This window comes from Topomyia yanbarensis, chromosome 3, assembly GCF_030247195.1.
Source record: "Topomyia yanbarensis strain Yona2022 chromosome 3, ASM3024719v1, whole genome shotgun sequence".
Classification (NCBI taxonomy): domain Eukaryota; kingdom Metazoa; phylum Arthropoda; class Insecta; order Diptera; family Culicidae; genus Topomyia; species Topomyia yanbarensis.
Genome location: NC_080672.1, coordinates 140,553,912 through 140,580,686, shown reverse-complemented (window position 1 = coordinate 140,580,686; position 26,775 = coordinate 140,553,912). Strand labels below are relative to the sequence as shown.

General features: G+C 38.9%; 3 protein-coding genes across 52 annotated transcripts in view; 2 read left to right on the top strand and 1 right to left on the bottom strand.

Annotated features, from left to right (window-relative positions):
* LOC131689525 (cell adhesion molecule Dscam2) overlaps positions 1 to 2,437 on the bottom strand; it is a 172,782-nt gene extending 170,345 nt beyond the window's left edge. For all 50 annotated transcript variants that reach the window (XR_009305406.1, XM_058974710.1, XM_058974668.1 and 47 more), the window contains exons 1-3: positions 2,286 to 2,437; positions 1,633 to 2,056; positions 1,146 to 1,475 (exon numbers count right to left, since the gene is read on the bottom strand). Coding sequence is in view for 49 of the 50 variants with exons in the window: in XM_058974710.1 (XP_058830693.1) it covers positions 1,146 to 1,475; positions 1,633 to 1,708 (406 nt within the window). In the remaining variant the exon portion in view is untranslated. The remainder of the gene's footprint in view (positions 1 to 1,145; positions 1,476 to 1,632; positions 2,057 to 2,285) is intronic.
* A 7,925-nt stretch (positions 2,438 to 10,362) lies between these two features.
* On the top strand, positions 10,363 to 14,073 carry LOC131690360 (kinesin-like protein costa). The gene is made up of 2 exons (XM_058976072.1): positions 10,363 to 10,480; positions 10,537 to 14,073. Exon 2 carries the CDS (start codon positions 10,548 to 10,550, stop codon positions 13,773 to 13,775), a length of 3,228 nt encoding a protein of 1,075 aa, XP_058832055.1. The 5' UTR covers positions 10,363 to 10,480; positions 10,537 to 10,547; the 3' UTR covers positions 13,776 to 14,073.
* A 5,038-nt stretch (positions 14,074 to 19,111) lies between these two features.
* The window catches only part of LOC131691610 (gastrula zinc finger protein XlCGF46.1-like), a 34,675-nt gene continuing 27,011 nt past the window's right edge, over positions 19,112 to 26,775 (top strand). Inside the window, exon 1 of the mRNA XM_058978144.1 lies at positions 19,112 to 19,231. Within this exon, the coding sequence (XP_058834127.1) occupies positions 19,217 to 19,231 (15 nt within the window). The 5' untranslated portion in view covers positions 19,112 to 19,216. The remainder of the gene's footprint in view (positions 19,232 to 26,775) is intronic.

The window sequence follows — 26,775 nt, the reverse complement described above, 5'->3', positions numbered from 1 at the left end:
ATTCCACACATGACGAAACACGCCTGAGCTCCCACGCCGTGAGTAATAATCCGTCGTACACGTTCTGGTCCCGTAAACACATTCTCGGAACAGAATAACGTGCCTATGGAACATTTTGATGGATCACATTCTTAAAGCACACCCCTGGTACACTTGTTATCTTCATCTGTGCCGATCATTGTTCCCCTTGCAATTGTGTAAAACCACCAAGGGTGTAGCACCCTTCCCTTTTGTTTCCCAAACTTGTTTCCATCACATTCATTTTCTCTTTTTCTTCGAAGAATGTACCAGCAAGCAATTGAATTTCCTTCCTCCTAATAGCATTTGTCGATCCAGCCTACAATGGATTTCATCATTCACTGTCGCGTGTTGGAAACGAAGGTTCTATTTTTATAACATCTATTCTTTATCTCGTTGGTGGTCTAGGCTTCGACCTATATGTTAGAGCCGTTTTAGAATGCACACTTATGAGTTATGAGAGATCCCTGGTTTTGATTCTATTGATTTTAGTACAAATTCTTCCGCTAAAAAAATACTCAAGAATTCAAAAGTAAATTTCGCAACGCGGAAGGGATCCTAGATACATACATGGTTCCATCCGAATAGAGAACGACTGAAGCGTCGAACAACTCTATTGGAGAAATAAACATTATTTCCATTCAAACCATGGAATGCTTAGTCAGCAAATGAACAAAATTGGTTTCGTCCATTTTTTTCCGCGGATTACTGTGCATCACCCTTTTTCTTATCAACCCAAACAACACACGTTTTGTTGACTATATCGCGCTTTGCATCTTGTTTTCTTCGTTTCTACCGGTATCCGGATCAGCTAGTAATCAATAGCACACACTCACAGCCATTATTTGGCCACACAGCCTCGGTTATTCCTTTTTTCTTTACTTCGCTCACCGATGCGGCACACATGCTCGCATTTTTCACATTCTGCTTCAGCATGCTTCTTTCAACTTGTTTATTGCTTCACCAAATATTCTGATCCGCACTTGAATACATATCTCTCTCCTTTCACAATCTTCGAAAAACTTTGCTCCTTCGCTTTTTGATCTTTTCACAGCACAGATGTTTCGTATCACGCCACTTTGAAGGGTAGCAGTAGAAAAACTACCTGCCAACAAATCTCAACTTACCAGCTCTGACATTGACATCCCGCGAAATGACCGATCCGAACTGGTTCTTGGCCATACAGGCATAGACCTGTGCGTGTACATCCTGTCGGTAATCCTCGGCTCGGAAGGGTGGAAACACTAGATTCCCATTCGGAAGAATCTGCCGCAGTCCGGGTACTTCACCGACGGCTGTACCATCCGAACGAATCCAGATCATTTCCGGCGGTGGGTTTCCAGTTGCGCTACATTCCACCACGGCTCCGGTGGAGTTCGAAAAGTCGATTCTATTCGTTGGTTCCTTTAGAAACACTGGACCTTTCGAGTCGTCGACCTTGGATGCGGCTTCCACAGCTTTTCGCCGAAGGAAGAAAAAATTGTAGTAAAAATTGATTTGAACTTTTTTTTTCAAACAAGCACTACGAAAGTTGCATAAACAAATTATTTGTTTGGCCAATCCTATTGGGAAGTAGAGCAGACCGAACCAAAGCATATGTTCAAATCAACTCACCGTTTAAGCAATTGAAACCACTTAGCAAAACCATACACACTAGTGCGAACATTGTCGCCGCACGGCAAGGGGTCATCGCGAACCGGTCCCGGCGTATTCTTCGCCCGGGAGTTTATTCGTTCAATTAATTTATCAAGCACTTTACGACACACACGACTATTCTAGTCTGCAAGTACACAAGCAGAAGAAAGTTCTCTTCTGTCGATTCCTTCCCCCTAAGGGGAGACACAAGATTGATGTTTCCTTCGTTGAAACACGCTATTCGGACTATTTTATTTAATACCGTTTTCACGCGGGTGCGCGATACGCGAATAACCGACTGCCGACGCGACGGTGTAAGGGGGAAGGCGAGACCCTTTATCCTTGTGACAGATAAGGGTGCTACCGTGAGCCACCCCCAATCGGACTGGGGTGATTTTGCTACCTGTAAAAACAATAAAAACACATCTATTAGTCACTATTTTACATCTATTGGCTGCTGAAAATGTCAGAATGCCACCCAATCTTCATAAGGAGCAAGATTTTTCGCTGGAAAATCTCATTCTAATTTATTGATCGGAGGAAAAATTTTCACTCCCTGTCTCCGGGGAAATTTTTCACACACGCCATTAAACGAGCTCAGGAAAAATCGCTTTTTCGCCAGGAAAACATACCTTACACGGATAGGATCACTTAATGTACGGTTCGTTTGGACTTTACTCAACGAAATTGGTAGTAAAAGCCAAGATTTGCACTATTTTTCACCGAAAATTAGCACTCGAAACGCGACGTACGAACTACACTTCCGATCTCCTCGACTGCTCCAGCATCTATTTACTCGCAAACGCCAAGAAAAGCAACCAAGCAACTGACAGTTGCCTGTGTACTGTTTTGTGCAACGGTGTGCGTGCGTAAACTGAAAAGACGGAGAGGGATTGGACACCGCATGCATTAACCTGACATGTTGCATAAGCCGATCCACAATATGTTGTATATCGCGAATCGCAAGTACACTGATAACAATCCACAGGGTCAAAACCAACAAAATTGTAAACATCACTTGCATTTCAAAGCAAATCGGATCAATTTTCAACGCTTAACATTCAAACCAGGTTTACCGGATCGATAAACCAAAGATAAACTCAAGATTACTAGGTCCTATACAAACGTTTGAAAAACTGTTCAGCAACCGTGAACCGATGAACTCAAATATAGTATGCTTCTGCAGCCCTCTCGTTGATAGGCGTCTGAATATTCAAGCGCGTCCGTAAAATGCAATGGATGCATAATAAACAATAATACTCATTAAATAACAGTAGGTTTCTTGTTCGTACAGGCAGATTATATATGTCATACATTACGAAGTAAAAAAGTAAGTTCATTATACTACGTTCACACTACATAGTTAGAACGTGTTATAATAATTATTAACAAGAAAAATGTCATCAAGATAGCGTTAAAACACATTTTAAATCGTAGTGTGAAGGTAGTATTACTCTATTTGTTCTGAAATCATCAGGCACCTGGCCTATCTTGTAGTATAACTGCTGTGAGAGAGAATATCATTCACTAAATCTAACACGGGCTCATATGCAATTATGTCCGATCCAAAAATCTACAGGTTTCTTATATTAATTTTCTATTTTAGTAGCTATATTGGTTTGTTTTATATAGCAACAAATATTCCCGTGGATACGATGCGTTCATCGACGTTGCGCAAAGCGCAAAGCTTCGCTTCGATTTATCGGTGAGTCATTCCGACAATGAACCGCGTTCAGTGGTACATGAAAAAAACCTGACCACTCGATCTGGAGTTTATCTTTGGTTAAAACTGTTTTAAAAGTTAAGCGGAGGGGAAGAAATGAATCCTTACGGTAAGTTATATCACTGAGAACTGACATACAAGTAAAGTTTTCAACTCATGTAAGAAATAAAACTGTCGCTTTGAAATGACATCAGCAAGTAGCAACTTGACACTGGCCGGCGTTTCAATCGGCCAGCAATCATATGGTGATTCACGCATGCGAACCTGTATGCGATGGTGATTTTCAACGTATATTCGTTTAAATAATTTACAATAATTACACAGGTTTTTCGAAAGTTTGTGCTAGCTTATATGTCTGTTCTCTGTGGTTATATCACAAACTAACAAACATAACACTCGAAATAATGCTTCGCCCGAATTTATGGTCATTTTAACCTCTATCGTGCCCAACGGTGCATGTATGGTTTCAAAACTATTTTTCCGTGAAAACGGTGGGGCCAAGAAACACGAAAAGCCTTTTTCCATAAAGATAGCTGCTTCCCTCGCAGTGCTGGATTCTGCTCCATTTTTTGCCTCCAATGCTCAATACAATTCGCATAGAATATTTACAACAGTTCAATTGCGTGGAAAACGTAGCCAAAGACAGTCTAAATTGGTTAGTTTTCAAGAATATTGTAACATAACGAAGAAATATCACTGAGAACTGACATACAAGTAAAGTTTTCAATGTGTGTAAGAAATAAAACTCGTTTTGAAATGCCACCAGCAAGTAGAAACTTGCCACTAGCCGGCGCTACGATCGGCCAGCAAATGCTATACGGGCGTTTCGTGCAAACTTGGATGCAATGGTGGTTCATGCATGCGAAACATGTAATTTTCAACGAATTTTCATTCAAATACTTACACATGTTTTACGGGAATGTTTATTCTAAATTATATGTCTGTTCTCTGCGGAAATGTGAAAAAAACATTTTCCGTTGCCAACGTAAACTGTTCCTGGCAGCGCTGCATCGGAATCCAATCAGACTAATTGCAATAACTTCAGTTTTAGAGCCGATCCTTGTAACTGTTAATACTCAAATGAGCATGGGCTCAGAAACGGCTTCGCCCTCCATATGTTAACTACTGTCAACGTCTGTACATCAACATAGGGATGCCACCCCCTGGTTAGGAATGATCGACCGCGCGAAATTTAAATTTTCTAATTTATTTCTCGCATCAATAAAAAAATTATATATGCAATTTCATTTTAATTTTGATGGATTTTAAAATAATTTGTATGAGGTAAAATCGAAAAAATGTAAAATTTCAATAAAATTGCTTTTGGTTCACTTCAATTAATTTTCGGGTCCATTAATTTTCCTTGGGTCCGTTTCAAATTTTGAAAGTGTTTTTGTTAGGTTAAAAGGAAACTTTTTCAGCCCGGCGCTCGTTGATATGGCTATCTTGAATTTTTTCTAACTAATTGCGGCCAGGCTATTAGAGTGATGAGCCTATTTTCGCCATGTTTCTATTGTCATCCTACCACACGCAGAAAAATAATTTTTTAACCCAAATAATATGAGGATTGAAACAACAAATTTTCCAAGTTGTTCTGTGTTCAATATAAAAAATATGTTGATGTAAATAAAATAATTGCTGAAATAATACTTAAGAATTTATTGGATCAAACATAGAAACCAGCCAAATCAAAAAAAAAATTGTTGACCTCATCATAATAGTAATTGAAACAAACTACAAAATTTGTTATTTCAATAAGTTTGTTTTGTTGTATTAAACGCAATTTTTTGTTTGATTCAACTGCATGAGAGATGTTACATCAAAAAAATGTTTTTATTGATTCAAATTGTAACTTTTATTGTTTTAAATCTGTGAGATATTTGAAACAATACATATCCATTATTAAAGCAAATCCTATTTTATTTAAAAGCTAGTACATATCAAATTACCGACACTAGTACATTCGGATAAACGTCATATTCAGATAATTTTTCTCGCATGACAATTAGACAATCCATGAGACGTTTGTTTGACAATTCAGTGGTGGGTTTTGTCAAGTCTCCTTCTGCGAGCAGAAGAAAATTGTCCGACAAACATCTTTCGTTAGTCCGATTCGATCAACGATATTGTCGGACATGACGCCCACCGGAGTAACGTCAGGAGAAATAAGCAAGAAATAAGTACGATTCACACGATACATCAGGCTTCGGTCACCGGTACGGAACGTCAATATTAGTTACATGAAGTTAAAGGAAACCATTCACACACAACATCAACGGCACGGAACGTTTTGACTTACGGCACGTGTAAACGGGCACAAGAGAAAAGTATTAAACTTATGCTGACGGAACGGTGACGTTCCGTTGACGTTGACGGAAGCTGATGTATCGTCTGAATCGTCCTATAGTCAGCTGATCAGAAACGTCTCATGGATACCAACGGTTTGGCACTTCCTGAGCATTACAAAAGATTGAGAAGTTCCGATCCGCTGACGTCCACCGAATCCATTATTTAAAGGGCCAAGCAGCAGAACAATAGTTGGACGGCTTTGTTCCTGCTGCTATTTACGACCGAGGAAATAATTCGCACATCCCTGTATAAACTTGTTTATACAAGTTATTACGGTCGCTGGAAAGAAAAGAAATGGAGAGAAGTCAACTAAGATTATATTGAACAAACCTGTACAACATTTTACTTTGAGTTATACTCGATAACCACTGTTTGAAACACAAATTTGATCATTAACGCGCACGAAAGAAAATCGCAGAAGGAACAGCGAAGACTTCCAATTCCTCTGACCTACAAAAAAGAGATTGCCATCGATTTCACCTATTTGACGCACGTGTAAACAACTTTTTTATTCGTTAGATAAATCTTGTTTTTCTTATTGTATCCACATTACAAAGATTGTTAAAATTATGCAATGAGTCCTTTTGAATCAATCCCAAGTTTTCGCTTCAATCACAGATTTCTTTGAAACAAACAATACTTTTGTACATCTTTGAAAAGCACAGATAATAAAACTTGCAAGATTGATTCAGTAGATATTTTGATTGATTTAACCCAAAATTTCCGCTTAGTTCAATGAATTCTGGGATTTGAAACAAACAAAATATTTAGATTAAAAATGAAGAAATCATTTGTTGAATCAAACATGGACAATTCTTTGCGTGCAGGAGTATTCACACCAAATTTGAAGCAAGTCGGACAATTCTAGCTACCAGACCAACGTACCTGAAGTACTCCTGGTGGAAATAGAAATCGACTAAGAGGTGGCCCGATTGAGTTTTCAAAAATTTTCAGCCCGGCGCTTGTTGATATGGCGATCTTGAATTTTTTTCTAACTAATTGCGGCCAGGCTATTAAAGTGATGAGCCTATTTTCGCCATGTTTCTATTGTCACTCTACCAGGAGTACTTACACCAAATTTGAAGCAAATCGGACAATTCTAGCTACCGGACCAACGTGCCTGAATAACTCCTGGTGGAAATAGAAATCGACTAAAGGGTGACCCGATTGAGTTTTCAAAAATTCATTATTTTTCTGGGCAGATGTGAACTATCAATTCTCGACAAACATATGATTACGGCCTAAAAGCCAACTGTCAAAATCCACTTTGAATGGAAATTCCAGACAAACCGTTACTAGTCGAACACAGTTCACAACAGTTTATGAAAGAAAAAACTTTTCTCTTTCATTTACTACCAACATCTGTGATTGGCGTGTAACGGTTTGTCCGGAATTTCCATTCAAAGTGGATTTTGACAGTTGGCTTTTAGGCCGTAATCATATGTTTGTCGAGAATTAAAAGGGTCACGACTCTCGTATGCAGATGACCTAAAAATCTTCAATAGAATTAAGAACCGAACGGATATTTTCTGCAGCAATTTGACACTTTCAGCAGATGGTGTGAAAACAAACGAATGTTTCTGAACCCTGCGGAATGTTCTGTGATATCGTTCTCTAGACAAAAAGATCCCATTGAGTTTGAATATAACTTGTTGGGAGCTCTTGTTCTCCGGGTGAGCTGCGTCGAGGATCTCGGAGTGATGTTAGATACGAAACTTACATTTAAGAATCACATTTCGTATGTTGTTGGTCGCGAAGCCTGGGTTTCATTTTCCGTACGGCTAAATTCTTTACAGATATTTATTGTCTCAAAAGCCTCTACTGCTCTCTAGTGTAGAGCACGCTGGGGTATTGTTCAGCAGTCTGGAACCCGAATTACATGAACTGCAACAATCGAATTGAATATATTCAACGCAAATTTATACGGTATGCTCTTCGACGCCTTCCTTGGCGCGAACCTTTTCGTCTTCCAAGCTACAAGAGTCGGTGGTAACTCATCCAGTTCGATACCCTTCAGCATCGTAGAGAAATTGCAAGAGCCGAGGTGCCATCACTAGCAGGCTTTAGTGTGTCGTATTGAAAATACAAACGTATTTAAACTGTAATTAAAGTAAATAATGAAAATATTTAAAAATATTTCCGCTGTACTTAATAACATACTTCATGTAATTAATGTCGATTTGCAAGTACCTAAAGTATTTGAGTACATATTGGCAATAATTAAAATATTTTGCGTATTAAAAGTATGAATGCGCTGTACCTAAAATTATTTCTGTACTTAAATTAAAATGTATTTAACACGATTTCTGCAGTTTTTTAGAAGTAATTAATTTAAGTTTCCATCATTGGAGTCGAGTGCGGCCTGTTGATGGGTGTGTATATAAATAAATAAACCAACATTAATTTTTTAGGGTTGTACGTCATTTCCCGGAATACTATTCCCCGGAATACCACTTCCCGGAAAACTATTTCCCGGAATGTACCATATCCAGGAATATCGTTTCCCGGAATGTACGATTTCCCGGAAAACTATTTTCCGGAATGTATCATTTCCCGGAAAAACCATTTCGCGGAATACCATTTCCCGGAAAATAAAAAAAAAAACTCGTACCTACCGACCAAACTTATTTTTAGAAGACCTGCTATGCAGCTACCATGAACATGAAAAGTTGTTTGAAAATATTTTCAATTTTTTTTATCTTGAGTGGTTATTGGGGAAAAAACAAGATAGTGACAAGATTGTGCAGCGCCCATAGTTTTCGGCCAGCATCAACCCTGGCAAATTTCACGTGATGCAACGCGGAAGTAGGCAAGTGATCTGTTGCAAGTGATCGAAACTTAGCAGAAAAAAAAGAAGCATTTTGAGTGAAGATTACGCCGAAGAGAAAGTGATTTGGGCGCTGGTACGGTAGTGTTTTAAGAATATAATAAAACTGTGTTGAAAAACCAATCAGAAGATAAATCTTTGATTAACGGGAGTGGACGAGATAAACGTAACAAATTTAATAGCTTAGACTCTACTTCGGAAGGTAAAGACATAACAAATATTCTAAAATCTGAGGCGTGTGATGAAAACATCATAAACCAATCGGGAAATAAAACACATCGATACATTCTGAATTGAGGGGTGCGCGTCGCGGTAATTCAATTGCAAAACTATCAGATTTGATATTTTCGATTCCATCGCGGAATTTAGGAAATTTATTTAAATTGACCATTATATCAACAGCGTACGACTTTTGGTTTTGAACCAAAAACAAACTTGGGAGGAATTAAAAAAAAATCGAGTGGGGAATAAAAAGTACTCAAATGGATGGGATGTCAATGACTGAAATGGGTACCAAAATAGAATCAAATACTTTCCCACCGCAGGTAGTGAAGGGGTGAATAAATTCCATAAATTCATGACCGTCTAATTCCTGACTAGCAGGCCCTATATTTGGCCTCATATTTGTTCCAAATTTTGCGGATTCAGTTAAAATGGTATATTTTCAATTCTTTTACTATTTTGGATCGATTTCTTCGCGTGGTAATCTTCGGTGAAAAGCATAATACACCACTGTAGAATTTTTAAGATTTGGAAATTTTGTTATTGAAATAAAATGATATAACAGAAAATGAAAAGCGAACAGAATATTCATGTGTTTCAGATAATTGGTCTGGACTGTAGCGTGAATACCGCAAAAATAATTTGACGGAGTGCCTTCAGACACGACCGATTCTTATTAGAATCCTTTTCCTTATTTCTGCTTATTTTATCTTTCGCTCCGCACAACTACTCTTTTTGCCTCGTATATTTTAAATGGACTGGCTGTATTTGATAGCTCCCCCTTGCTACATTTCTCGACAAACATATGATTACGGCTTAAAAGCCAACTGTCAAAATTCTCTTTGAAATGAAATTCCAAGCAAACCGTAACTGGCTAATCGCAGTTCATAGCAGTTAATGAACGAGAAAACTTTTCTCTTTTGTTTACTACCAACATCTGTGATTGGCTAGTAACGATTTGTCCGGAATTTGCTTTCAAAGAGAATTTTGGACAATTGGCTTTTAAGCCGTAATCATATGTTTGTCGAGATTTGATGTTAGGTTTTTTCGTATCCGCAAGTCTGGTCCTACCCGAATAGAAATGCATAACGGTATTACAGCATTTTTTATTGTTACATTACAACGAAAAACAATGTTATTCTGGAAAATTTACAATGGAAATATAATCACATTTGTTGTTTCTACATCCAATTTCATTGTAAACTCGGTTTTTACATGGAAAAAGGGGGGTCGTTAAGGGATGTAACAATGAAAAAATTGATCTTTTCCCATACATTCTGAAATCAAAAACATCGATTTACATTGTTTTTCCGTTGTAGATTTTAGAGGCATGAAGGACTGCATCATAAGTAAATTGATGTTACAAGAAAAGTTGTTGTTAACAAATAAAACTGTTGTAAATTCAACATTTCTACGATCAATTTCGATATTACTTTCTGTTCGGGTAGACTAGAGCCAGTCAGCATCCGTCTGAACTTACTGAAATCAACGCAACATGTAACAAATCAAAAAGTGACAATTTTTATGCGATGCGACATTTACGCGCGATGTTTTGATACCCCGAAGTCTGTTCTCGATAGTCTTGTCCCTCGTGCAACACAGCTCAATCTTTGACAGAATCTGATCTTCATCAGAGAAAGGTTCAAAGAAGAAAATTGGAAAAATAGCAAAAATATTTTGCACTTATTATAATAATCATTCAAATGGTAAGTTTTTCCTGAGTTTCGCTAGCAAAATTTTCACCAAACCGTATCTCTTTCAGGTTTATTCAGTATGGATATCGCGTTGAAAGTGGTGGTGAGGATAGTGCCGCCGGAAAAGCAAATTTCTTCAAACGCGGAGCATCAACAGCTTCCTTCAAAGCTACCATCGGACCATCGAAGCGACGACGACGATGGGTTCGACGAGAACCACATGCAGCAGCGTGGAGAAAACGACGAATCGTCAGTGGTTATTTCGTCTGGTAATTCTGATCGATCATTCAAATTTTCGCGTGTCTATCGCCGATATGAGGATTTACGGTGCATCTACACGGAATCTGTTGCTGGCATCACAGAAACGGTGTTAGAAGGGTACGATTTTTCGATTGTTTCGTACGGTGATACGGGCAGTGGAAAAAGTTACACTCTTTACGGGAATGCAGCAAGTGAAGGGATTGTACTGTGTTTCATACAGGATCTATTTTATCAGCTGAGTAAAAATCCCGACCGCATGTACTCGATTGGGGTGGCCTGGACAGAAATTACCAGCGATGGCGATGTGGTTGACGTTTTGGGAACAGCATTGATGCAATGTTTCACAATCGAAGAGATTTACAATTTGCTCAGCCTGGGTTTACACAGTAAGAATCCGGAGAACCATAATATACTGAGTTTAATATTGGAACAGCAGTGGACTGCACTGAATGGAATGAATCAGCACAGGCAATCGACAATTAGTTTTTGTGATCTTACCGGAACTGAGCGAGAGCAAGTGGATGGAAGGAGGTTACTCAAGGATTCCGGATTGAGGAAGTTGGAAGACATTGTTCACAAGCGTAGCGATGATTACAATGAGTCTATTTTGACAGCTTTTCTGAAGGACTCTTTTGGGGGCCGTGCACAAACATTGATTTTGCTTTGTATTAAAGGTGCCGAGCTAGAACAGAGTATCGAGAATTTAGAGTTTGGTGAAAAAGCGCAAGACATTGTGAACCACGTTGTTATGAACACGTTTTCCGATAATAATGTTCCGTTTATTGCGCTGAATGAAGATATTCACGCGGGGATGCCTCAACCAAACTGTGATGGTTTGTACTATGCCTCCCAGCAGTGGGCCAAGCTACTGAAGAATGCTGAAAGTCTTTTCAATAAGCTGTTCAGTGCCTGTGAGCTATCTCAGCAGGAACGAAGTCAGATTGAAGAATGGCTCTATCTGAAAGCAGAATGCGATGAATGTTTCAGCTCGACAGACATCAGTATTACGACCGGCAATCCGCCGACACGGGTTTGCCTCGGACCGATCGAAGAAATCGATGAAGGAGATGATACTCTACAAAACAGTGACAAAGTTAACATTAGCGAACAATGCAACTCGGATAATGAAAGTGATTCTGATATCTGCACTCATCTGACGGATGTGACCGATCGTATCCAGGGTTACATGAAAAATTTTCAGCTCAAAACGAATAATTTGATCAATGATAAGTACAAGGAATTCTTCCACGCCCACCCAAAAATGATAGACGATTTGAATGAGGAAGTGCGTCAGCAGGAGAAGAAAAAACTGCTTGCCGGAAGTGGAACGGTTCATCATAATCCTGGCCGTAGGAAATCTATTTATGATGTTGATTCCATCAGTAGTAACGAGTTGTCGCTGATGTCTCAACTTCGCAGTAACTCAACCACGTCACTTGCGCCAGTAGCGATCAACAGTAAACGGTTGGATACACTGAACAACAATCTACGTATTACGATGGTCAGCATCGAGTCATTGCGCGTTCAGATCGAAGAGATTCGACGCACAATCGCACTTAAGCAAAAATATATCTCCGATCTGATTGAAAACAGTGAGACCCGCTCTGTAGCCAAGTCTCGGTTCAATAAAAAGAAACGCAACCTGGAAGATGAGTATGAAAAGGCCAAGAAGCAGCTGGCGAAAGCCGTTGTCAATGGGGTCGACAAAAAAGAAATTAATCATCTCAAAAGCAAAACTTCTCAGTTGGAGCAAAGAATGAAAGACCTAGAATCGATCCGGTATATCGCAGGGGAGTCCGGTCAAAAGAAGAAGAAACTGCAGCAATCCATCAAAGACTCACAGAAGCAGCTGGAAATACTGCAAAAGTTGCTCAAAAAAGAAATGGATAAAAAAGAATCGATCGAGAAGGAGATAGAGGTGGTGAAGCGGGAGAAGACGTCTAAAATCAGTGCCATTCAAGAGATTAGTGAGGGTAAGAGCAAAATTAAAAAAATGAACGACAGAATTTCTCAGATTGAGCATGTTCTCAAAGAGAAATCGAGTAATTTGAAGAAATATGTTAACAAAAAAGAAACGGAGAAAGATTCTCTGCGACAAGAGATTAAAAATTTACGAATAACCAGAGATCTTCAGCTGGAACAAAGGTGCAATTTGGAAAAGAAAATTAGAGAAGAGGAATTGCCTTCGTTTGACGAGGAACGCAAACTGGTAGAATGTGAGGAAGCAATCGAAGCGATTGATGCCACTATCGAGCTAAAAAACGAGCAGATCTGTGGCCGAAAAAGTATTGACACAGACGAAAGTTTACAGCGTGAGCGTGGAGAACAGATGTTGATGGCTCGTTTAAACAAATTGTCCTCAGATGAGATGAGAACTTTGCTCTATAAATACTTTCAGAAAGTAGTTGATCTCAAAGGTAGCAGCCGGAAGGTTGAAATGCAATTCATAGCTCTCGAGCGGGAACGAGATGCGTGGAAGTGGAAGGAAAAGATCCTGACCAATCACATACGCCAGGAGCGATTGGAGAAAGAACGATCCATCATTGCTATGCAGAAGCAGCACGAAACAAAAGTGAACCTGATGTTGCGCCACTTTGCAGCAGACACTTCTGCATCCATGACCAGTTCCGCCCCTGAAAATGCGCTGTACCCGTACTCTCCTAGCGGTGATTTCGCGATTATTCCCGGTTCCAGTCGCTATCATCACCATCTCGCTTTGGATTCGGACAGCGAGCCAATATCACATCATCAACCGCATAGCAAACATCTGACTCATTTCAAAACAGGAAACGTAACCACAGCGGCAGCAACAACCGTTCAACCGCTGGTAGAAAAAGACCGTAAGAATAAACTTCTCTCCAAGCTACAGGTTTTCACACGCTATCATGGAGGTGCTGGCAGTAGCAGTACAGATAAACGTAAAATGCTTCAATCGGACATCCCCCAGCAGAACCTGAAACAACTGCAGATCTCGGCTCGTCCCTCGCTTACCAAAGTGACACGGGAAAAGAACAAGATCATAATACAGAGCGATGGCGGAAAGTGACGAAACACCCCCTGTCTCGAAAATGCACAAATCCTAGTACCTTTTCATATTTTTACCGGCATGTCAAGGTAAATAGTTTTGTGAACCTCTTACATGGTCAATTTTGTTCGTTTTGGAAACCTAATGTTTTAATGAAAATTATTAGAAAATTTACGCAAGTTATGAACGGAAAATACTCTAATCTAGATCTGTGACCGTATACAATCCAGGCCAACAAAATATAATCATGTAAAACTCGCGTGTACACGTGAATTGCATTTAATAAATGTATACTGCGTATTGTGTATTAATAAATGTATACTCGTATTTTCACCTATTTGGTTCTGCTGTCTATCAAACCACCAACATATCAATCCTTTTCGGGGGCATTAATACAGTAGGTATTTACTATTTGGTTATTTTCTGGGTCATATTTTGGTCATAACTCGAATCGTTTACAATGGGGTGAAGGGAGGACAGTGAGTCTACTTATATACGATATGCAAACTAGGCTCGAAGGCCGATCCAAGAAATGTTATCTTGAATTATATACATTTGGAACAACATGAAGTGTTGCTTTAAGCTGCTCTCAACTCCTGTTCGACGGTTTTCACGATGCCACCTGCGTTATGACTTCGTAAGACCAAACTGGTGTCGAAGGAGGTCAATTGTGGTATTTTGGCGTTTTTTGATGGTCCCATCATTAGCAGTTCGGCTAAAAATCGATAGACAGCCTCAATTGATTAATAGAATAGAATATTCTTGTACAGTGAAAGTTTTCGTTTCATTATCCTTTTAGATAGTAGGATATTGCACAAATACGTAACGCTTGTGGTTTGCTATCCGGGAAATCAAAATTGTTGTATTTGTAAATCTGGCCTACCTCGAATCATTCCCCACGTCGTTTGATCGTGCGATTCATTATATCCAGTGCACGTTGATCTTCATCGGCTATTTTCGTCATCTGGCCAGAAATCCCATAATTTTCAAGTTTGTACATTTGCTTCGCCAAATCTGTAAGTTCAACGTCATCATTTTCTGAGCACAGGAATGCATGGTGTTTACTCGATCCAGCAATTGTCGGATCTATTACTCCATGGATCGTCCATCTCAGGTGACAGCGAGTCAATTGCAAGCCTGAATATTGCACCATCTCCAGAGGTACAATCAGGCCCGCATTATTCGAGCCAATTAGTATACAGGGACAGGCATCCTGGATCGCAACTAATTTATCATCGTCTAACATGGGATACAAACGCTTGATTTTCGCAACGTCGAATTTCACCAGGGATAGAGCGATGTTCTGCACAGTTTGGATATTGCTAACGTTATACCATTTCGCTTACTCCGATGGTCCAGAAATGCAAAACGACAGCATCATCGACTGTTCTTCCTTGTGCAAAATACTATTAGTCCAACGATAGAACACAGCAGCGATCGGTCCTCGCAATCCAATATTCTCCGCAACGGCAGCATCCATCATCGACAGAGACGAACCTTCATCGAAAAGTGCAAATAATTCTGCTGTTCCTCTGGGATCTTGGATCCTCACCTTTCCTACTCGGCAGAGTGTATTCATGTTTTGCCTTTCTCAATAGAAAGGTATTGCAATTGCTCTGAAAACCGACTTTTTAACGGAGGCCCGGAGGGCCGAGTGACATATACCATTCGATTCAGTTCGTCGAGTTCGGCAAATGTCTGTGTGTGTATGTATGTGTGTATGTATGTATGTGTGTGTATGTGTGTGTGTATGTGACCAAAAATGTCACTCATTTTTCTCAGAGATGGCTGAACCGATTTTGACAAACTTAGTCTCAAATGAAAGGTGCAACGTTCCCATAGGCTGCTATTGAATTTCTAATGGATCCGACTTCCGGTTCCGGAATTACAGGGTGATAAGTACGAACACGCAGAAAATGTCGATTTTAATAAATTCTGCAATGAATGTATAAAGGTGAAAATTTTTCCAAAATATGACCACAACTGCTTCGATTTGTAGTATTAGGTCACTAACATCCATTCAAAGTCTATTTGGCCACATTGGCCACCATCCTCGGTTCCGGAAGCCCCGGCGGAAGTATCTAAATTCAGAATAACAGTCACATCGGTTTCTCGGAGATGGCTAGACCGATTCGACTAAACTTGGCCTCAAATGAAAGGTATTACGTCCCCGTAAATGGCTATTTAATTTCATCCCGATCCGACTTCCGGTTCCGGAGTTACAGGTTGTGGCGTGCGATCACATAGCAAATTGTGATTCAAACCGATACTCCGATGAAAGCAAAAAAGGTAAAAATTTCGCTAAAATGTCTCTCAAACAACTTAAATTTGCTGTTCTAGGTCACCGACGGCCAACCAAACTTTCGTTGACTACATTGACCACCATAGACGGTTCCGGAAGTGCCCGGGAAAAGCGGCCATCTTTCAAAATTTACGAACTCACATCAGTTTCCCTGAAATGGTTGGGCCGATTTTCACAAACTTAGTTCCAAATGATAGCTATAATATCCCCACAGATGTCTATAAAATTTCGTACGGATCGCTTATATGGGTCCGGAAATATAGACTAAATCGTCCGGTCACATATGAAATTCCCATATAAGCCAGAACTCAAATTTTTTTTCAAAGGGGGGACCCCATGAAATTTCAGAAATCGAATTCGTATTTTTGATGCCAAACATCTTTAAAATGCATGAAACGTCGAGATTTTGTGTTATCTCGAAAAAAAATTTTTTTTTTGTAAAAATCGACTTTTTGGGACTTTGCCGATTTCGCACCTTTTTTCAGTTCAATATTACCGTGGCTGTTTTTTTTCTCAAAATTTTAGAACTCGAACTCTTTTAATGAATATAAACAACGCACACATTCTCGTGATTCATGATTGAGAAAGGCACAATTGCACCGCTAGGTGGATTAAAATAGGTTTTTGCCATAGACATTGCATACCTTCTACTGACTATCATACGTGTTCGTACGGTTGTACTTCGAGTTCCTCGCAGAATCGGCGGAGTAGACTAATTCGTGGCGATTCTTCTTGCAGATTGAACATTTCTTCTCGGACTTGCAGTTTCTTCTTGAGTGGTCTGACTTCAGGCAGAAGTAACAGACTTTGCAGGAATTAGCAGCAGACCGACGTTGAGCAACAGACATGGAACTGTGCACACTTGTCTAGATCAACGTGAGAAATTACCGAGCACAAAGCACAAATCTTTGTGCCTTCATCGTCGCGACAGTTGACATTCAGAACTATCGTTTTTGGCTTGAGTTGGTGGCTGGACTTCTTGGCGCTAAATACAGGATTGAGACAAGTTGGTTGTCCATTTCATCCTCATCCTTCTTTCATCAAAGCGGTGAAAGATGAACTCGGGATTCATCAGGTAGTTATCCGCCTTCGCGTTGGTCATCGCAACCTTGGTACCAATTATCGCATTATAAAAGGCACGGAAAGAGTCGATGTTACCTTCATTTACGATCTCCAGGTTTCTTAGCGCTTCCAGTCTATTTGCCACCACCCGTTCGTGCGTCCGAAGTTCGATTGCAACATTCGTATAATCTGCTGCACATTCTCATGGGATGCAAGCAGTGATTCCACAGTCTTGCGCGCTTTACCTTGCAGCGCTTTATTCAACCGTCTCAGGTTATCGCGATCAGTTAGCTTGTACTCCTTAGTTGACGCTTTCGAAAATCGTCCATTTCATTACGTCACCAGGAAACGAGGGCAGGTCTTTCATGTTTCGACTCTGCAGCGCCTTAAATGCCTGAGACAAGATTTCGTTCACCCCAGGTTCGGGTGCTGTCGCGCTTCTTATCTGTATCTGTTCTTCGGTTTCTCGTGAAAACGCATGATCCATCCGGTGGAATGATTCTTCATATTCGTTGTGCGGCCATACCTTTTCTGAATCAGCAACAACACGCTTAGACGAATTAGTGTACGCACTAGATTTTCTCGAGGTACTCGATCTAGATAGCAGCTCAACTTTTCTCAAATTTCGCTCAATTTGTCGCTTCAGAAACGCAGCTTTCCGTCTTCAGCGCCAGGTCATGCTGAATCTGCAATTCGGCTCGTTTCTGTTCGGCTACAATCCTGTCTCGTTCAATAGAAGGACGCAGTTCCGCCTCCTCTAGATCTAAGATCTAACGTTACTTCATTTGGCTGTCATTTATACTGCTTCGCAGTGATCTAATTTCAGTTGACTTCAATCCAAATTTCGTACCTCTTTTCGATACGTCAGACAACAGATTAATTTTTCGGTACTTTTTCCTGATTATCTGCACCTTCTTCTCCGTCTTGGACGTTTGGATTCAGTTGGCTGGGTGGAGTGCGTATCATGTTGCTGTGCTTTATGGTTGAGATTGCTGTTGCAATCTCAACCATAAAACTTCCTTCCTTGGCATTCGAAGGACCGAAATTTAGGCTACTTGCTGGTAGCAAACAGTGGGACAGTGCTCACCTGCGGGAAACTGAACAGGCTCAGTTTAGCTGCGTGATGGGAACTGAACTCCGATTTCAGATTCCCCTATTCCCGATCAGCACATACACGTACTGGTGCAATAAAAGTGAATTAGTAATACTAATTGCTACTTTTTATTAAAATTATAAATATTCAAGCTTCCATCAAATTTGCTTCTTGTTCAAAGGAATTATTTCTTCAGAGTGAAAAAAGGTAAGTAAAACTTTTCAGCTTCGCCACCTGTGAGTTGTTTTTTGCTATTTCCATGGAAACCTGGACACCTGCGGTACCTGTTGGATTTATGGTTCAGAGAGAAATACAATGTATGTCCGCTCAGTAAATACACTGTCGTTAATAAGAAAATCAAGATGAATATACATAAGGTGTGGATAAAATGTATACCCGACTAAAAGCTATTGCAACATCCTCTATTTTCTCTAAAATTAATTTTACATTACATAGTCATTAAATTTGCTTGGATGTTTTATCTGACGTTTCGGTCTGTTCGCTGCATCTGTGGTATTCTCATTGATGATCCCAGACAGCAAATACGCTGGCAGAAACATTTCTGCTATGTTCCTGCCATGCCGTGGTCTAGTAGCCCTGCCAGATTTTTGTGCGCAACCTGTCGGAGCTCCCCAACTCACATGAGCACCATCTGTTGGCGTTAAAATAATTGAAATGTCAATTTCGCCTTACCGGTTCTTTGTGTTTATGTGTGAGTGCAATAATATTGTCAATAAAACAAAGCGCATTGTAGAACTATTGATGCCATTAAATTTAAATGGGATTGAAGCGGTTGCATCAGTATTTTTATTGACAATATTCTTTTCTCGTGTAGAATCCGCTCAACAAATTATTCGTGCCGTTTATTTCTGCCATGTTGTAAGTTTTGTTCTGTGCGTCCGGTCCGGATTGTGAGCTGAAAAATAAAAAAATAGTTTTCCTAGCTTTGAAGCAGTGGCAATGAAAGGTGTTTTGGTCTAACTTTGTGCCCCAAATATTGTTCGGATGTTAATAAAAAAGGTAAGCAAAAGCGATACAAAAATGATGCCAAAATAAGAACTTACCGGATTCTTATAATTACAGTCCGATAAGTTTATAGGCTTATTTTGGCTTCAATTATTGCGAAAAAAAGCACTTTTCACACCAATTCGATCCGTTTCAGTGCCGGTTCAGTTCCGCGCACGGACACCAATATTATTTCATATGGAATTTTCGATTGATTGAAACCGGTGTAGTGGAGTGCACTGGAACTGCACCATTTTTGCACTTTCTAGCAGAAGTTCCATTGGCACTTTTGCTAGAAAGTGCAAAACTAGTGCAATCGATCGAAAATCCCAATACAAATCAAATGCGAACATTCACACTTTTCCGGCACGGCACCGTCCCGGACAAGTGTGAACGATCGCATTTAAAGTGTATGAAAGAATATTGGCGTCCGTGCACGGTATTAAACCGTCACTGAATCGGATCGGGAATATGTAAATTTGGCCTAAATATGGTTTCCGATCCGATTCAGTGACGGTTGAGTACCGTGCACGGACGCCAATATTTTTTCATACAATTCAATGGGTTTATGGTGAGGGTCAACCTGCAGTATAGATGTTGGAGGCTCAATCAGTTCGAACACGTCTTTGTCATTAACGAAAGCTAAATCGAGGGTCCGTCCATTCACGTTGCTAAGAGAGCAGATTTGATACAAGCTACCAGCGACCAAAGTTTCTGTGATGGCCGTCTCTTGTTCTGTGGTTGCATTTTCAGGAAGGTACCACTTATAATCGTTATCAAAAATACACCGAAGATTATAATCGCCTACAACTACATTGTCGTACCTATAACATTTGTCCAGGATGCTTTGGACTGCAGAGGAGGATCCCTGTTCGGCCATAGATAAATGCAGCAAATATATAACGATCGACCTGGCAGTGAAACGCGTACAACTTGCTCCAAACATTCACATCCAGGCATTTTTAGTATAGTCTCAGTTAGATGTTTCTTTATCGCTATGAGAACACCTCCGCCTGGTAGAAGAGTTGCGTTCGCATCGGTAGATTGCGTAGTTCGTCGTTAGCTTTGTGTTTAATATATCATCACGTAGCCAGGTTTCGGTGAGAGCGATAATGTCGTAGTCGCAGGGCAAGAAGGCCTGAGTTTTTGTTATCATTCTTGAACGTTCTGGTAGTAGACGGACAGAAAATCAAGTGTTGTACGCAACGGCATGCTAGGAACCAAGAGGTTTTCAGGAAGTGGATTATCATTTAAAGCAAAATACTAGCCTGAGAAGGGAGTTTGGAAGACCCCCTCAAGACCTCCGCGCTTCGTCCGTCATTAAAATTTTGTCCCAAAACACACGAACAGTTTTCACTATTGAACGATAGTTTTCAATGTAAAGCGCTACGATTTCAGCTTGTTGTTTTGGTGTAAATCGACTCATAGCTAAAATGGCACCAAACGACGTTTCAGAATTGTGTTTATCTGTCAAAATCGGCTGGAAAATGGCGGAGTTGTTCAATATTGCAATAGGACATCCAGATGGCGCACCCTGTATACTTATAACACAGACTAACAGACATAACACTATGAGGGAATTCCCTTAAAAAAACATCGATCCGACAATTTTCCCAGAACACTAGCTCCTCCTTTTATTCACAGTCCCAAACACTCATTTACTGGTGGGTTACCCCTCAGGTTTGGGAACAATTTTTCACTAGTGGTCTATCCCCCATATGCTTGTTCATATGTCAGTGGCGCCATAATTTCAAATGTGGCCACAGTCCCAACTACAAATATATTTAAAATGACCGTTAAAGGCGGCGAAGCTTTGTTTTTGAGTGTTATGTCTGTTAGTCTGTGCTTATAATTACCTGATATATAACTTTGTCGTAGGCGCCATCTTTCCATCTCATTCCATTAAAAAGTTTATAACAGCGCCGCCCTAGCGACTGAATTGCGAACTAAAATGAAATGATCAAATTAAGCGCTAGATGCCATGCCGTGAATTGAAAGGTAGTTCATGTAATGATCTTATTTTTGCTAGACAACATGGGTCGATGAGCTAATAATAAAATCGTCTATTTAACAATTAAAACAATGTTCATTTGGAAATGCGTGAAAAATGCAAAATGTGGGTTAGCACCTTTTGGACGCCAGCTATTCATAAGGTAAGAACAAGTAACAAAAAGTCAATAATCATATGGGGTTTTCAACAATGTTGCTTCAGAATCTTCATCGCGACGAAGCACGGTGAATATGAATCACCTGCTTTCGTCCCACATCGTTCTTCGCTGTTATATTCAACTTGCTGTTGATATTCACCCACGAATGAATCCGACTGCCAATCCGTGTTCATCCGAATGCCTTATCCATACACTCGTGCCTTGCTACTCATCGAGCGACTGAATGAACTGCACGAGGAAGCTAGGAAGTGAATGACGAATAAATCTTCAGCAAACCATTCTTCACCATAGCGATGATCGCTTACAACTATTGGCGAAGATGACTTCAATTTTATCTTCGCAGAATGATGGCTCGCGAAGAACTATATTTGTATTCTGATGCGTTGTACTTTTCGGAACAAGCCAATGCGCTACTGGTTCTTCAGTACAAAACTATGGGTTAAATTAACAGCCGAATCAAGGCAATATTTGTTAAATATAGTACAATCTTAATAGAAGCCTTGTGTGTCAAGTATTCAAAGGAGATTGAACCCATGTTTGGTGATAAAACTCGGCATAAGCAAAACAAAATTCTTTTGGATGAAGTTTTGATTATAATCTGCACATGGTGTTATCACAATAATTTAACCTATTGCGCATGTTTTGCTAGTATCACGACGAAATCGCTTAATCAGCACGGTTGTTTAAAAATAAATTAGCTGTAGAATGAACAGTGTGTTGTGGGTGTAATATGGACAATACAAATATTACTTCTTGTTCCTCCATCGAGAAAGACTTGGCATAAAAAACGTGCTGTAATTATTTTACTCCATATTGTCGAGATCCTTAGATACCAACAAAAATATAAAATGGTTGAATTTCGATTTTTAATGCATTCCCTTTTAGGGATTAGCTATAATGATTACATTGCATGTGCAGTGTGCACATCTCACGAATTCAACCATGACTAACTTTGTTAACTAGTGCTATAAAGATAGATTGATGTTTAAGGTGAGATTTTTTGTGACGTGATTAACATTAACAGTAGGTACCACAGTTTGATAAAAAATACATCATTTAACGCAAATTTATTAATTAGGGGTCATACACTAATTACGTAAGGACATATGGGGGGAGTGGGTGTTTCAAAATATCTTACCAATTCTCACCTGGGGGAGGGAAGGTTTGTCCTTTTTTAAGTAATATCATAAAACATGCATGATTTTATATTTCAAACAAAATGAGCACATACTGTACATCATGGTCATGGAAACGCAGACTTTAAATTGAAATGTTTTGCAGCGACAGAATATTATTGTTAAATTAGTTATGGAATTTATTGTTGTCAACGTAAGGGGCGGCTTAATTGTCAATGGTTTTGGAGCAGTCAGAAATTTCTTGACTCTTGGTGGTACATTGTTCTGATCGGGAACTGGAGTCACAATCTGCTTTACTAGTTAAGAAGTGTTGAGACCCTTCGTATTGTTAGGCCAACATTCTTCTTTTCAAACTTTCGCTTCAAACCCGCAAGGTATATGAAAATTTTTCTGTCATGTGATTGTCAAAGAACTTGTTGGCCGTATAGTTCCAGAGTGTGAACTGTATTTTACTTCAAGAAAATCGAAGATAGCCATGTCGGAACTGTGCGTACGATAAGCGTTATAGTTGGAACTCCGACCAAATTCACACCAGGAGAGGTTATAAATTCTTTTGAGTTCTACATCACAAAGAAATAGATTCAAAGGAAGTGGAATATAGCGAAGCAAATTATGTGAAACAAATCGGAGTTTCTAAATATCTCCCAAAATTTATTCTGAAATTTCTACTGAGCGAGATTAGGATGCAAATGAAATGTATGCAGATGATTATACACACACACTTAGAAAAAAATCGTATAAATTTACGTCTCCTGATCCTGACATATACGAGCATCAAAAATGACTTAGTTTTACGTTTGATTTTAATTTTACATGACATTGAATTTCGTAAATCATGTAATTTTGCCTCACATATGGCGTTTGTTCTGAATGACAGTAAGTGTAATTTTATGTCATTGCGCATGGAAAATATGTTTCATGTAAAATTAAATGGAACACGGTAATGTTTAATTTTTAGTCATTTTGTGAATTATGTTTTGTTAAATTGTGTCATGTTATCGAATGATTTAATGAATTAACAATATGATTTTTAATTACACAAAGCATGATAAAATCTTATGTAGGGGGAGAGGGAGTTCACCAAAATCATACGAACTCTTATCTGGGGGGAGGGGGAGGTTGAATAGTTCTAAAAAAGCCTTACGTAATTAGTGTACGGCGGCCCCGAGCAGAATATTTTCTATGATGAAAGGATTTTTCATTTCAAACATTTATAATTACCTTAAGGGATCGAAACAAGTATAAATTTAAAAAAAAAAATTGAAAACCAAATAGAATATGTTATAGCCAAATGTAGAATCTTACGCTTGGTCAAGTCTCCCCATGTTCCCCTACTCTATCGTCGGAGCAATTAAATTTACGTACATTTTCGAAATATGCTAGAAGTACCAAGTTCCAATCAATCTTACATTTAAGATTCACCCACTTAAAATAAACAACTTGATCAAATTTAGTAACTCAAGCTTCAAGATAATCAACACATTTCTGATCAAAATTAGTCGATTAAAAAAAAGCATTTCGCAGAACGCATTTTCACGCTAAACATTTTGCATTTATTTATAAAACTGTTATGAACACTTTTTCATTAAAAATATTTCTGTTTAAGATTCCAGTAGCACTGATTATGGCAAGCAAAGCTTATTTCCGTTCAACTTCATAGTATGTCATGACTTGTAGAACACTTGAGCGATATTGGAAAATATTGATATTTTTAACGTCCATTTCTCAAATTATTTAGGCGCTTCTCCACAAAAGAAATTTTGAAGTTTTAGAAGAAAATTTTTGCCTTTAAAAATCTGGCCTAGAGGATTGATGTCTTGACAATTGTTAATTTAAAAAAATTGTTTGGGCATTTTCAGGCCATTTTTTTCTAAAAAGTCGTATATACTTTATGGAAAAAACAGTTTTCACTTTCAGGCACTTTATTCGAAGATGACGAAGTTCTTATAACTTTCCAATGAAAATAGTTTAGTGGTTGGTGTCCTTAAACATCTCATGCGCTCTAAAATATTGTTTAATATGTCCAGAGATTACATTTATGTTAAATAATAATTACTAATTTTATCTTAAAACGGTTTTAAAGTGTCACAGCACTGTAGAATAAAAAAAAGTCGATTTTCAATTTATTAATCAAAAATTGCTTTAGAATGTTAAAAATCATATCCCAAAACATGGAAGACGAAAACAATACATAAATATTCAGATTTTCAATTCTACCGCAATGCCTCTTATGTATATCTCGTGTGTACAGAAAACTTTAACCGCGTTTTTCTCGAAGCCACTTTTTTTGAGCTGGCTGCAAATGTAACTCGAACAAATGATTTTTGAACGCTTGGAAATTTTCACAGTATATTCAAAATTGATTTCTCCAGCGACGTACGTAGGATTTTTTTTTATTGCTTAGCTTTTTTAATTAATTTTGCGTCGATTTTTATGACATGTTTGGCGTGCTCTACAATGGTGTAGCCCCTTAATAGAATATATCCAAATTTTATTTCTTGATGTCATGTCAAGTGAGATATACATATTCAGCATTTTTTCTGTAATGCTTTGTTGTACAACTTTATTGAAAACATGCTAGATTTTGCTGAAATTAAATCCATAATAGCTGCTATTTAAGCTAAAGAATAGTCTTTCATGGTACAAAAACTTATGTTTACAAGCAACAATTGAAGTTTTATAGCACGCTACAAGTGCAATTTAATGGCGATTTCGCTTGAACCTGAAACTGAGTCAGGTTCTAACCCCAACTGCTGTCAGTTCATACATTTTGACAGCAGTTGGGGTTAGGAACTGACTCAGTTTCGCTTCAAACGAAAACCACATAAATGTTATGAGTGGCTATAAAAGTACGATAAAACCTCAATTGATACTAGGGTATAAGACTATCCGGTTCAGTTTTGGCAAAAAGTTTAATATTTGCTAAGTTTGGTTGAAATCGGAATGCATCGATTTGTCAAAAACTTGTGGCTTGATTATACTTCGATAGATATAGAAATTATATTATATAAGAGTATATCGTCTGAAGGTTGCTATTTGACGTCATTAAACGTAGATTCAAGGAAACTATCACCCAGTGTTAATTCATCATTAGAAAAAAAGTTATTTGAAGTACCAATAGTCTAGTATGTAGATTCATAATTCTTGAGCGTTTTTTCAAAACGTCATATCTGCAATGAGTTACTCTCTTTGTTTACTTTCTCTTCTGTTAATAATTCGGTCACTTTAACATTTATCCCTCAACTCTTTGCATAATATGCTAGTTAAAACCACCGTCTTTCGATCTGTACTGTAAAATAAGTGAAAAGTGTTGAAGTGACGCGGTAAAAATCGAAAGAGAAAGTAAACAAAGAGAGTAACTCATTGCAGATACGACGTTTTGAAAAAACGCTCAAGAATTGTGTTGATTCGGTTTTCGCCCGCGAGACATCCGCAGATTTACAAATGTAATTGATTTGTTTTGCTTTGCTTACGCAGCTTTCCGTTTCAAATCTGATAAAAAACATCAGCAAATAATCATTATGTACTACTAATTGTTTATAGCAAAAGTCATCCTATTCCGAACATAGCAAGTATTTCTGCACCACTTCAGTCATGAGGCTCTGACCCTTCAATCAATGAACAAGCAATTTGTTTTTCTTGGTCGCAATGCAGGAGGAATGAAGAACGAAGAATCCTTAGCGAAGAATGGCTAGTGGCGATTATCACCTAAGCCATTCGTGTGCCGATCCGAACGATGCGTGAAGATGAACATTGCATGAATGGCTAAATTCAACAAACAACGATGCGAACAAGCAACGAACAGCAGTCATCAGATTCGGATTTTTTGTTTGTTTGTATTATTCATTTTCGCTGATTCTGTGCTTTCGTGTGACGAACGGCGCAGCGTTATTCGAGGCATGGGTGAATGACACGACGAATATCGCATCGATGATGAACGAATGAACTAGTTCGGTGAAGAATATTTGCAACATTGGTTTTCAATTGATTGACACCGGTGTAGTGGAGTGCACTGGTTTTGCACTTTCTAGCAAAAGTGTCAATGGAACATACCCAGTTTTCTGTACTTCTGCTAGAAAGTGCAAAAACGGTGCAGTTTCAGTGCACTCCACTCCACTACAATCGAAAATCCTAATAGAGAACTAATAGAGGGACTTCGCGCTTGGCTAGGGGTTAGCTCAGGAACATAAATTGGGTCTTCGTTTTTAGAGCTAGCGTCAATCCGACGCCAGATTAGGGACCATTCATAATTAAT